The 13358-nt window shown below is 41.1% G+C and overlaps 1 protein-coding gene across 2 annotated transcripts in view; it reads left to right on the forward strand.

The window, feature by feature from the left end:
• The window catches only part of MAML3 (mastermind like transcriptional coactivator 3), a 456887-nt gene extending 446167 nt beyond the window's left edge, over nt 1–10720 (forward strand). For both annotated transcript variants that reach the window (XM_068279630.1, XM_068279634.1), the window contains exon 5: nt 1374–10720. In XM_068279630.1, the coding sequence (XP_068135731.1) occupies nt 1374–2347 (974 nt within the window). In that variant the 3' untranslated portion in view covers nt 2348–10720. The remainder of the gene's footprint in view (nt 1–1373) is intronic.
• The last annotated feature ends 2638 nt before the right edge of the window (nt 10721–13358 follow it).

The following is a 13358-nucleotide window of genomic DNA, read 5'->3' on the forward strand; positions in this document are numbered from 1 at the left end:
TCTCTCTCCCTCCCTCCACTCCGCTCCCTCTTCTCCATCCTCTCTTTCCCTCTACTCCACCCCCCCCCCCCCACACACACACACACACACTCCACTTTCTCACTCTCCTCCCTCCTCTCTGCCCCCCTCCACTTCTCTCTCTCCCTCTCCTCCTCCTGCACCTCCCCTCCCCCCTCCTTTCCCTCCCCTCTGCTCTCTCCCTCTTCTCCCCTTCATCTCTCCCCCTCTCTTTCCCTCCCCTCTGCTCTCCTCTCTCCCCCCCCCCCCCCCTCTCTCTCCCTCCCTTCTGCTCTTTCTCTTTCCCCTTAGTCTCTGTCCTTTCATCTCCCCACTATTTTACTCATGCTGGTACACCTTTGCTATGTATTAAGGTTTAGCCATTTTTGTTAAAAAAAAGCAAATTTTTTTAAATGTCAGAGGATAACACAACTTCCTGACATTCGTATGAACAAAAACTATTACTTTTTGTATGAGCAGCATTAAAGTGAAACTCTGCCGTTGCTGAAAAAAAGGGAATTTCCATGTCTTCATCTCTCTATGTTGCCGGGATTAAGGACCAGCCTTATTTCAGCTTCCTTACATGAAAGCATGCATAACACTATAATACCACATGATTGTTTACAGAGTCTATGATATATCTGTAATAGGGGAGTGTTTGTGTATGCTGACAGTTACTGGATTAGTACAGGCGTAGAAAATGATCAACAAGCTCATACTCTGTGCAGCTGCTCCTTCAGCAAGATATGATGTTCTAGGCAGTTCGTACTCTACAAAAAGAGAGAGAACATCATTTTCTGTGAGTTTGGAAAATTCATAGCTGGCTGTAAATTGAATATAATTTTAAATAACATTAAATTACAAAAATCCATATGAAGCACTGATATCCATTTGTAGCAGTTTTCAAAGAAAATGACATTTCACATTTTCTCTTGCAATTTAGCTTTTAATTTTTTAGTAAGTCTAATTCAGTCTTCTAATTTGGGTGTGTGGCTTCCATATATCATTCCTATGCTGCCCTTAGGAACGTTTTTGATGTCACACAATAAAGGCATAGAAACTACATACATCTGGGTCCCCACATGGAAAACAAACGTGCACTTCTTGAAGTCCTTTCCAGAGAATATGGGACATTCTATAGAATATGTTGTAAATAATGTGTGCGGTCTCCAGTGTATCTATGGAATGTGAGTTGTAAAGCTATAAACTAATTTCTATAGTGTTCTTAGCAATACAATTAGCAGCCCTAGCTTAAACAATGAACATTGTAGAATGTGGCTGTATGTAAAATAATAATTTAAAAAAAAGTGTATGCATTAATAAATATGTTAGGTAATAAAAATGTTTCTAATCTTGAATGATCTTTATTCTTATAGGGACACCACAGGACATTGCAGTGGCCAGAAACCAAGCTGCCCTCCAAAACATGAGAGCATCTCGGATGATGGCCCAAAATGCTGGCATGATGTCTATGGGCCCTTCACAAAACCCAGGAACAATGCCTACCGGTCCTCTGCAGCCTGAGATGGGAATGGCTCCCTATAGTAGCACATCATCAAACCAGCCAGGAATGTACAGCATGAACCCAGGAGTTAACCAAATGATGCAGCACCCAAACCAAAACAGCTTAAACATGAGCCACAGTGCTGTGCAGGGTCCACGGCAACCCAGTTCTGGACAAGCTCTTGGGATGGTTGGGGGATTTAGTCAGAACATGCTTGTAAACTCTGTGATGCCTCATCATCAACAAATGAAAGGACCTGTTGGTCAACCCATGACCAGAACTCAGGCACCAAGACTTCAAAACATGATGACATCTTTGCCACAGGGCGCACAGAGCTGGACCCAACGTGGATTACAAGGCATGAGAACTAGTGGTGACATGGGTGGTTATAACAATGGATCTGTATATCCAATGCAGTCCGGACAGTCAAGGATCAGCAAACAGCATTTTCAGCAAGGACTGGGCCAAGGTGTTGTTGACAATACAGGAACAGTAAGAGCCTTAAACCCAGCTTTGGGAAGGCAGATGATGTCATCATTACCTGGACAGCAAGGCCCCAATCAAGCCAGGCAAATGATGACTGGCATGAACCCAGGAGTCCCTAACATGACTGGTTTTAATCAGGCTCCCCCACAACAATTACCTACTGCAAACTTTCCTCCGGGTAACCAGAGCCAGACCTACGAGAGGAACCCAAATCAGGACTTGTCATACAGTTACACAGACGCAAACACTGGACCTTTTACAAGTCTAGCAGATGGTGCGGACCTCGTAGACTCAATTATGAGCAGGGGGCCAGGAGATGAGTGGATGCAGGAACTTGACGAGTTATTTGGAAATCAATAAGAAAAAAAATGTTAACAGTAAAATACAAAAAAAGTTATGCTGAGCAAGATGGAAAAGGACGGCAGACCGTCCATGTCTGCTCTGTATAGATGAGCTCAACTGCAGGCAGTTACAGAAGCAACTGGTAGAGAAGCAGTGCTGTCGAGATGACAAGAGCAGTGCATGCTGTGAAAGGAGAGCTGTGTAAGAAGGTCATATTATAGTCTGTAGCCTACAATGGTAGATATTAATGGTAAGGGTGGTGCAAAAGAGTCTTGTCTATACCATTATTGTTGGCATGGATCCATGCATTAGATGCAAGCAGAAGTGGCCAAATATCTGCATGGGGACCTACACAGCTGATCTGGGCCGTACCATGCGAGCAGACACTTCCATATGGAATAAATAACTTATTTGGAATTAAATATATATGTGGTTAACAGGCTTAGCCACCAAATATCTTGTTTTTAAAGCAGACAGGGAAGTGGCATTCCAAGCGCCACCTTTCTACATTAGAGTACATGACAGAGTACAGTATAGTAATGTATATTCCGCAAGCACTGAAAAAGCTGACAGATATAACAGGACCCTAAGGTGAAGTAAAGAGTCAGTTTCATGATGTAGAATATACAGTGTATAGACGATACATCAGATTGTGAAAATTGACACCACTATATCAATGTCATGTTTTATATATATATATATGTATTAGAAAGAAATTATTTGATGAGAAATGTTTACTTTATAACGGGGGGTGGCATATTAAAGCGTAATTGCTCACATTTCTGGATGAATTTTGTTCTCGATCCCCATGAAATTGGTGACTGGCAGCAAGTATTGGTCACTTACAGACCCAATCTATACCAGACATGGGCTCATCAGCACAGCCACTGACATTGTAACGTCTCCAAAATACTTGGCCACTATTTCCTTTAACCATTGATAATCTGCTGTATTTGGAGCGGTTATTAAAATGAGATTACAGGACAATGAACTAAGGGGAGTTCTGTGAATGTGCCCTATGGCCCCGCTTTCAGTCACCAGGAAGTCAGAGACTCTCTGCAAATGTTGATCAGCTATAGACCTACTTTGTACCTACAAGCCAGTAATAATGTAAAATGTCTCCAGATTGTTTAATGAATACAATATTTGGCCATTTATTTACGTTTATTAGTGATACAGTATTCATAGGCTGTGAGGGATGGTCACTGAGATGAAATAATGCTGCGTTAATGCAGGATTATGTAAATCCTGCATGCAAATGTATGCAGCTTGAACATGGACCAATCGAATACCGCCAAAGTGGAATTCATTTGGTCCATTTTTAAAACAAATACATTTGCATAATCCTGCATCAAATTATTTGAATCACATTGACCATTCATATAGCTTACATTTGGAAAGTGATTTACAAAAAAAAAAAACAGATGTAAGTGTGAATGTGTCTATCTTGTCTCTCTTTGTATGCTAACATAACAGGCTTAGCTTGAGGTGTTGCAGTTATCACCTGCATTGTTGCTGAACCAACGGTTAAGATTGTGCCAAAACAAAACAATGACACATTTCCTTCCCAAGCTGCATTAACATTTCAACATTTTCACCAAAACATTGTCTGATTAGTTTAAAGGGGCACTATAGTGAAATTTAGGCTACTTGGATAACCCTGGTAGTATGTTGCAAATAAGAGCAACACATATTAGGTAGTGTTATGTTTAAAAAGGTTGCCTGAAAATATTTTAAAACATATGTACAGATCCAGCCGTCCATAACAAGCAAGCGACGTGGTCTCCCACTCTGTCCAGTTGGGCTGTGCTAACAGCTGATTTTTCTTCCTCTCCATGCTGTGAGGACGTAGTATGTTCTCGTAATGTAGGCTCAGTCAGCAGCAAGTATTGTTATGTGCTGTGAAAGGTCTTGGGTAAATAAGCAGAACTGACAGATAGAATCTGTACATATGCTGAAAATATACTTTCCAGCTGAACTTTTTAAACACTACCAAGTATGTTTTGCTCTTCATATTAGCAACATGCTACTGGGGTATCACAGTGGCCTAAATGTCACTATAGTGTCCCTTTAATGTGACATATATTTGCTTCTCCAAATTAGCTACTTGAGAGGCAGCCAACCAATCATGTTTTAACTGTTGAATAATGGCTTAAAAAACTGAGCAAAAATCAAGTTAAAATTGATCAGGTAATTCTAATTAAAACGGACTCTACCATGAATATATGAACTTAAGTGGAGGATGATGGAATAACCTTCTGGCCTGATTTGGTAAGGCTCCCCTATTACCATATAAAATACATAGAAAGGCATGTGCCATCATATGATCATTTACTGGTCACACTCACATGATCATGTGTCTTTTTTGCTTCCTTGCTTGGCTGAAGCAGGAAGTGAGATCTGATCATATAAGCTGCTGCAGAAATGATGTTTTGGTTTGCAGAAGCTATGCCAGGAAGTAGTTTATGTTGCCCTACCATCCGTAGACTGACCAATACACATTTCAGAGCAAAAGACTGCAGAAATGGTAGAACGTCTCCTTAAACAAGACCTAATGACCTTGCATAGCCTACAGACTTTGACAGAAGATTCAACCATTCTGCCGACAAACTTCAACTGAATATATGGTACTGCCAGGAAACGTATGGGTATGTGGTGCCAACCAGAGGCTCACCCAAAATAATCCACCCCAGTGTATTTGGTGTTCAGATGAGGAAAAATGCTCCTTTACCAAAGAAAAGGTCTTTACTGCAGGTTTTTGGAAGAAACTTCTAAACCAGTGTCCCCCAACCCTGTTCTTAAGGTCCACCAGCCGTGCATGTTTTGTGGAAATCCACAGAGGTAGTTAATCAGCTCTACTGAGACACTAATTACCTCACCTGTGCATGTTTGTGGTTTCCTGCAACTGTTGCACTGTTGGTGGGCCTTGAGGACAGGGTTGGGGAACTCAGCTCTAAGATATCATGTTTATAAGAACCTTTAAATTGTGCGCATGATCAGATTAATCATATGCTTCCCCTTCATCTCCCCCTTAGGAGATATTTTGCATGGACAAACTGATCATCTCCATTCACAGGCTGAAGAACATAAGTGAGCCTGCTAGCCTGGCAAGGATTTATTAAAAATGATCTGCTCTCAGATAGAAGAGGTTTGCAACTTTCACTCGGGTAATATCAGACAATAGCAAGAGTTGGCAAAAGGTTAATGAGATGACGTCTGTGCGGTTGTAGTTAGATTTAAAATGATTCCTGCAAGTAGCTGCAATATTACATTGGTTAACTCACTTAATTCTCTAAAGCCATCAGAGCTGTTCAGCGCAATGCAGGCAAGGGTTCTAAATGTAGCAGATCATTTTTGATATATTAAGGCAGGATTTGCAGGCTCACCTATGTTGACAATATTCATTAGTTCAGCTGATTCTCACTATATCAGGTCCTATCTGTAATATTACATATTACAGGTTCAGCCTAACTCGATTGACATTGGTTGCTTAGTGTTGGGTGTTCAATGTAAAGTCCAGTGGGAAACCTGTCATTGTCATGTCATGTCATGCAAACTAGTAATATCATACTTGCATCTGCAGCCCTAGCATGGAGAAAACTAGCTTCTGTGCTGCTTGTCCAAATACGGTGGCACATGCCCTCAGGGCTGGGACAAGTTTCTCCAGAACCAAAGGCAGAGATTCCAAAGTGCCCCCCAAATTGTGTCTGCCCCAGTATAGGCAGCACATGTGCTACAGTATTAAGTAGGTTCCGGCTCCCTTCACAGTATAGGTAGCAATTGTGCTTCCAGTATTAAGTAGGTTCCGCTTCCCCTCCGGTATAGTTAGCCAGAGTTGTCCTCAGTATTAGGTAGCCCATCTCCCCTGTATAGGTAGACAGATGAGCCCCCAGTATTAGGTAGCCTGCCTACCCACCCAGTATTGATAGCCAGATATGCTGGGGGGGGTCACAGGCTACACCGCAATCATGGTGGGCCACATTTGTGTTGCGTCTGCCCCTCAGGGAGGCTGGTGCCTGTCCAGCGTATGCCTCGGGCCTTGTCCTCCAATGAGGACACATCTGATACCACCTCAGCAGCAGCATTTCATGAGTCGGAGTTAAATATTTCTACGTAGCAGAAGGAGGTGGCAGTGCTTCACAAGGCAAGCTGCATCTGAATGGCCAACTGCATGGATGTGCAGAGCCGAAATATGGGCAGGTTACACTTCTTGCATTCAAAACAGATGCAACAAAATGGAGGTTGTTGGCTTCCAAAAACAGTTTGCACGCAGAGTGTTCCGTATTAGACCCTTCCACCTCGCTGAGGTATCCTCATGGAAGAGACCCTAGCCACTAATTAACAAGAGAGTTAAATATTGTTGCAACATATGATCATCACATCCATGCTAAATCTAGCCGAGTTGTTTTGAGTCAAACCTTGAAACCCTTTTGTTCAGATCAGATCATAGCCCCCTTAACTTACAGAGCCAGTTCTCTCTTTACATGCAACACCAGCACCCCCCTCTCGCATTCCACTCCCCCATCGACTACCTTCAGCTATCACTGACAAAACTGCTCTTGAGCGATTGACAGAAAATGTTGAGTGACTATGACAGGAAATAGATCTCTGACTTTCTAGGGCTACAGTAATCAGCTGCGAGGCTGCTAGAACGCTGGAGGGTTCCGAGCATAACTCAGTGAAGAGTAGCTTACCAGAAACGCAGTGGGTCACACAGGAGGGCATATTCAATAAACTTTACAGTGCACAGAACGCACATGAAAAGTTAAACAGGCTTTATGCACACACTGTATATGTTGCTTGTATAATGTGAGTTGCTGGATGACTAAATAAGTCAGTATAAAGGTGGCTACAAATGGTCCAATTTCTAGCGAAAAATCGTTTGAGCGATCAGAAATTCTCATCGGATTGGTTGTAAATAATCTCAGTTGATGGGCACATTTGATAACAAACGATTATAAAAATAGTCGTCCGATTGGATTTTTGTCAAACCAAAATTTGAATTTTCTTGTTGGTTGTGATTGATAGGAAGCAAAGATTGGTTCGTTGATGGTGTAGTGAACGATTTTTCTCCCGATCAGAATTTCTGATCGCTCAAACGATTTTTTGCTAGAAATTGGTCCGTTGGTCCGGCAATGTAATTTATACCTGCAATGTATACAACGTATGTATAACATGACTTATGCCATTTGCCCATCTGCCCTACTGTAAAGTTTATTGAATACTCCCCTACACTTCATGATCTCTATGCTGCATTGTACAAGAGAAAGCAAAGCACCCCTGAGCACATACTGATTCTTCAACATGTATTTGACCTTAGTGCTGTCTGACATATAAGGTGTGTGTAGATAGTCCATTCTCCTGTAAAGATGAAAACTTAAAGTGAACTTGAGGTGAAAATCAACTGATGAGATAAACAATTATATTACCCTCCTGCATGACTTTTTAAAGTATCCCATGTTTTGTTTTATTCAAACATTTACAAAGTAGGTTGAATTTTTTACTGTCTCTAATCAGTGGCAGCCTATTAAGTGTCCCAGACTTAAAATACATGAACTACTGACCTTTTTATATCTCTCCCCTGAGCTCAGAAGTTGTATTCTGCCAGGAAAACTTTTATGATGTTATTTGCTTATTAGTGATATTTACTATAATGCTGACAAAGTACTGACAAGACAGAAGGTGTCACATCCATGCCTAGGAATTAACTCTCTCAGGCAGCAAAATAAAACAACTAAAACAGCCTCGTTAATATGTTTTGTACTGTACATATGCATGTTTTCCTCATCATGTCCCATGTCACCTCAGGTTCACTTTAATGCTTATTATCCTCTGAGTACATTATACAGCAAGAGCCACAATACCGTCTATCATTTCACATTCTTAAGTAGATCCTTTTGACATCAAGGTATTTTCAAGTGTATGGTTATATGAGTATACAAAGCAATATTGTCATTTGAATTAGTTAGGTTTTGATGTTAACGCCGGGCTGGAATTACTGTTTAATGTCACTGTCTGAAAAATGGCAGATTCCAGATTTAAAATGTCTTTTTTTAAGAAAGGTTTGAAAATGCTGCCACTGATGAAATAACAAATTTTGATCCCCTTACTGATTAGGGATATAACTTTTTTCTGCTATTTGCAAGAACTCAATAGAGGCATCTGTCACAACAGATGAAGTAATGTGCGAGGTTATATCTGCTGTTTATGATATGGTACATGATATGGCAGATAACCATCTGGACAACCCAAGAGCCAAGCACACATGTCTGGCACACTGGGATTGCAGAACTATATGAATAGAGATTCCTGTTGGGAAGGAAGGGGTGGACTTCAGTGGTCTGTGCTGTGTCATTTTTCCACTGTCCTCCTTCACCATGGATGGAAGAGGTATTCATACAGAAAACCTGGTAGATTGTTGAAGACACAGGTGTTCTAGCTTCTGCTGTAATCACTGCAAATGGCTACAGCTGCACACTAGACAACAAACTCTGGCCAGCAGTGTACAAATTCCCTCCACTCACTACCATAGTGACATGACGCTCCCTTGACATTTCACTAAAACAAAATAAGTTTTTTGTGTGAGAAATATTTTTCACTCTGATAAGTTATTTTGTGTGGTAGACCAAAATCTCATGTCTATGGGTACCTTTAGCCAGTTGTGGATGGCAGTCATATTTTGTGATGGCATTAAACCACAAATCACGTCAATGAGTATTTTAGGCCCTTTTTTCTTGATGCTCTTAAAGATAGTAAACCAATAACAAAAAGTTGGAAACTGTTCATTTATGTATCTCTATAGTCTAGATTCTCTAGAACTTTCATTGTTTTCAGTGTTAAAGTACTTTCTCATTAGTCAAAGCATCCAACTTAGAAAGGCTCTGTTCAGACTCAGAGTATTCTGGCTGTTCTGTGAATGTCTAGAAAACACATTTGGCGTTATCCAGGCTTTTGTGAGGCAAAAAGTAATTATGAGGTTGCTAAACTGTCCTTTACCACTAGATCTGCCGTTCTGACAGGATTACGCACAGTTGCAGCAACCCCAATACCTCCCTTAAACACTCCACCCCCTAAACACGTATGTGTGTATGGCCTCATTTGTTCTCACAGTATGCAGTAAAATGCTGTAAAATGGGTGGTAAAATGCTGCAAATACCACCCTACACCCCATCAGTTTAAATAAGGCCCAATTCTCCCTTCTGCCACTGGATAGAAAAAAAAAGAAGTTTAACATTGCAAAAGCTGTCAACATACCAGTATCTCATTAAACACACCTGTACAACATCTATGTGGAATAGATGGTGAAGTGGAGTATATTATATATATATTAAATGATACAATTATGTTGTACATCAATAAACTGGATTCACAAGATGCAACACAAGAGTAAAGTAATAACAAGAATAACAGCATTCAATAGATGTCTCCCCTAGGAAGGGAGAAGGGGAAGGATGTGGGCATAGTATGTAAACTAAGGTAATCTTTAGGACTTTGTCTGACACTGTCTCACTCTGATATGCAGGCTGTGACAAGTCTCAGTCTATCGTATGACATTGGTTTCCCATAGAAGAGGGAGATCACAGACTAGGCTGGAACTGTAGTGCAGACCACTGTCACTGAGGTGAATGCTTCCTTCATTCTACCTAACCACGTGACATATATCAGTAAGAGTCGCCCTTTAATAAATAGTGTAGCTGGAAAACCGATGCTGTGGGATACATCAGACTGATCACATTATTTGCCTCCTAGAAAAAAATGTTTTTGTTTTGATAACTTTCTGAAATCACTTAAGCCACAGAAGACGTGGCAGTTTGTGAGGTGATGGTTACAAGTGTAGAGGTAAGATAATAGACATACAGGCCAAGACATAACCCCTGCTAGACACTGACTGGTAGACAGAATGGCCGTGCCTGCAACCAAGAGTAGAATGGCTTCTTAAAACATTTTAAAGCTTCCTCCAAATACTCTACATCGGGACCAAGAAATATATAAATACAGATTGTTTCTTTTTTTGTTAATAACGGTGCTGATGTAAATGTTTGAAAAGTCGATTGTAAATATCTTTTTACAATAATGCAGATCTCACTGGGTCTATTGTCTGCAGAAATATATAAATAAAATAAATCTCTATATATATATATAATTCTATATAAATATATATATACTGTTTGTTTAAAATAGAGTATTTTTATTCCTTTCTCAAACTCATCATCGATGCAGCGGTATTGCACTTCAGACAGCATTTCATTTAAAACCTGGACGGTATGACTTACGATAACCTTCACCATTCAAACACAATTTTTTTCCCTTTTTTGTCTTTTTTTGTTTTTGTTTTTTAGCTTTTTCAGATTTTCTATTGGATTGTTTCTTGAAATTGTAGATTACTGGGTTGTAGAGAAAAGTGATATTGGCATACCACTTTTGATCAAAAATACAATGAAATAAAATGTTATCTGAACAGTAAATGTGTGTGGACTCTGAATGAACAGTGATACGTAGTGCACTGTGCTCTTCTCCATATGTCACAGCAGAGACAGCTTCAGGGTACACGCATTACACATAAGTTATGGATTTCAGTGAGGGAGTGGGGTACGCTGCCAGAACTATTTGGTAGTCTCTAGATCAGGCGTGTCAAAACTCAAATACAAAGTGGGATGAAATTGAACACTGGGACCGAGTCACCGGCCAACCTCAATGGGCTTGATTCACAAAGCGGTGCTAACCTACTTAGCACGTCTAAAGTCTTTAGACGTGCTAACCAGGGTGCTAAGTAGGTTAGCACCGAATTATCTGATTCAGAAATTCGGTGCTAACCTACTTAGCACCCTGGTTAGCACGTCTAAAGACTTTGGACGTGCTAAGTAGGTTAGCACCGCTTTGTGAATCAAGCCCAATGTCTACTGGCCACCTCCCTACCTTATAAAGTTCCCTGGTGTCTAATGCCTCATCCTGCCCCTATACAAATCATTGGTGTCTAGTGGTCCTTCCTCCCTATTACAGTCCCCTGATATCTAGTAGCCCCCTCCCTCCCCTATACAGATTCTTGGTATCTAGTGCCCCAATGTCTGACTGTCACTGCCTCATTGAGAGCTTGTTGTCTCATACTGAGTCCGAGATCCTGTAATAACAGTATCAATCAGTGACTTTCTGAATGTTTTGCCAAAGTTACAGTGGATACTATATCTTATGTTCAGCATTGCCATATCTTACGTTCAGCATTGCTCCATATAGCATGTGCTCTCATGTAGTAAAATAATACTGCTGTGTGTGTGTATGTATGTACTGGGAGCGGAGCTGCAAGAGGGACTTGTCAGCTGCAAGGGGCTGGAGGAAGCCCTGGGTAAGTAGATCTGGGGAAAGCGTAGATTGCCTGACATTTCCTTTAATAAATGTTTTTATCTGCATGGGGAAAACACATGGGGCCTCAGTTTTCCTGTGTAGAAAGAGAGGGAGGTGGGGGGCCCCATTCAAAGTTTCGCTGGGGGGCCCAGTGATGTCTAGTTACGCCCCTGCTCTTATGCATAGATGCTATGATTTGAGAAGTACAGTGGCTTAATGGTTAGCAGGGTGCCTTCGTGGCTCTAGGTCCAGTTATCCAACCCATTGCTGTGTGCATTTTTCTCCTCCCATGAGCATCACACATACTAGTAATTTCATGGATTGTGGACCACATTAGCTGCTCTTTGTCCTCTGGCAGTGACATTACGTTACAGCTTCTATTTAAGGCAGGGGCTGATGTGAATGTTTCTATACTCTTTACAATGTTCAGTATATACTGTATACTATCTTAAATGTAAATAATATACATGCTAAATACAATCTGCAGAAAGTATAATGGACTCCAGTTTACATAAGGTTCCGTGTCTGTTTATGTGTATTTACAGCATATTGGTCTTGCTGTGTATGCATAGCGGGGTTGCAGATCAAAACTATGCATCAAGCTCTCAACCACACTATATGAATGAATATGGACCAGGGAGTCAGAGCCAGGAGCCCAGACCCTAAGGTTAAAGTCCAGATAGTAGTAGAAAGACCCAGGACTCCACCTGGTAGGTCTAGATGCATTTGAGAAAGGTCACCTAAAGCAAAAAATCAAGCTGTCTGTACTGTGGTACGGCATATAATGCAAATAAAGCAAGCTTTTGCTGTTAAAATCCAGGTGGGGTCCTGGTGCTTTCTGCTACTATTTTACACTCATGTGGTTTACCACTATGCATATTCCAGGCCAGGAGTGTCTGTCTCTAGATGTATCCTGCTGGATCCATAAGGTAACAGAGGTTAGCATTGTGCTAGGTCTACAAGCTGCTACTTACCTGGGCTGTTATGCACAATTTCTGCCTTCAGTGCTGTCAACATGACACAAACAAAGCATTGAGATCATGAATGTCTCCTTCATTTAACATTCACTGGCTGTGCACTTGCACTGAATAAAAACACTGCAGCCTTATGTTATAGTGAGAACTATTCACAAACATACATTATTTGTATGTGTATTATAGTAACCATTAGTAACCTGCAAGTAACTGCAGGTACACATAATTTTAACTAATGTGGATTAAAATTTGCTCCTAATAATAATGCATTATTTATTTTGGTTCATGTTTGAAATAGGATGGCAGCAATACAGGACCACTATCTCCTCTGTTAGCCATACAGAGTGCACTGCTGTTATCCTGACACCAGGGTCAGACTGGCCCACAGTAGTACAGTTTTTTCCCTCGGTGGGCCCCGCCTCCAGGTCTCTGGTGGGCCCCCCTCCTTGTCTGGCAGAGCTCCAATTGCTGCCTGCAGCACAAAAATTCTCTTCTCAGTGCTGTAATCACTCATGCTGAGAGCAGTGGGGTAGCTAAGGAGCTGTAGGCCTCGATGCAAATTTTACAATGGGGCTCCCCAAGCACTCTATATATAACAATTGATATGACGCACCAAAACCTGCCAATGGCAACTACAGTGTCAGAGGTGCAAGAAGGGGATGGGAAATAGCTTGTTAAGGATTACCACTGTTCAAAGTATCTATTGACGTGATTAT

The sequence above is a fragment of the Hyperolius riggenbachi genome, chromosome 1, assembly GCF_040937935.1.
Source record: "Hyperolius riggenbachi isolate aHypRig1 chromosome 1, aHypRig1.pri, whole genome shotgun sequence".
Taxonomy (NCBI): domain Eukaryota; kingdom Metazoa; phylum Chordata; class Amphibia; order Anura; family Hyperoliidae; genus Hyperolius; species Hyperolius riggenbachi.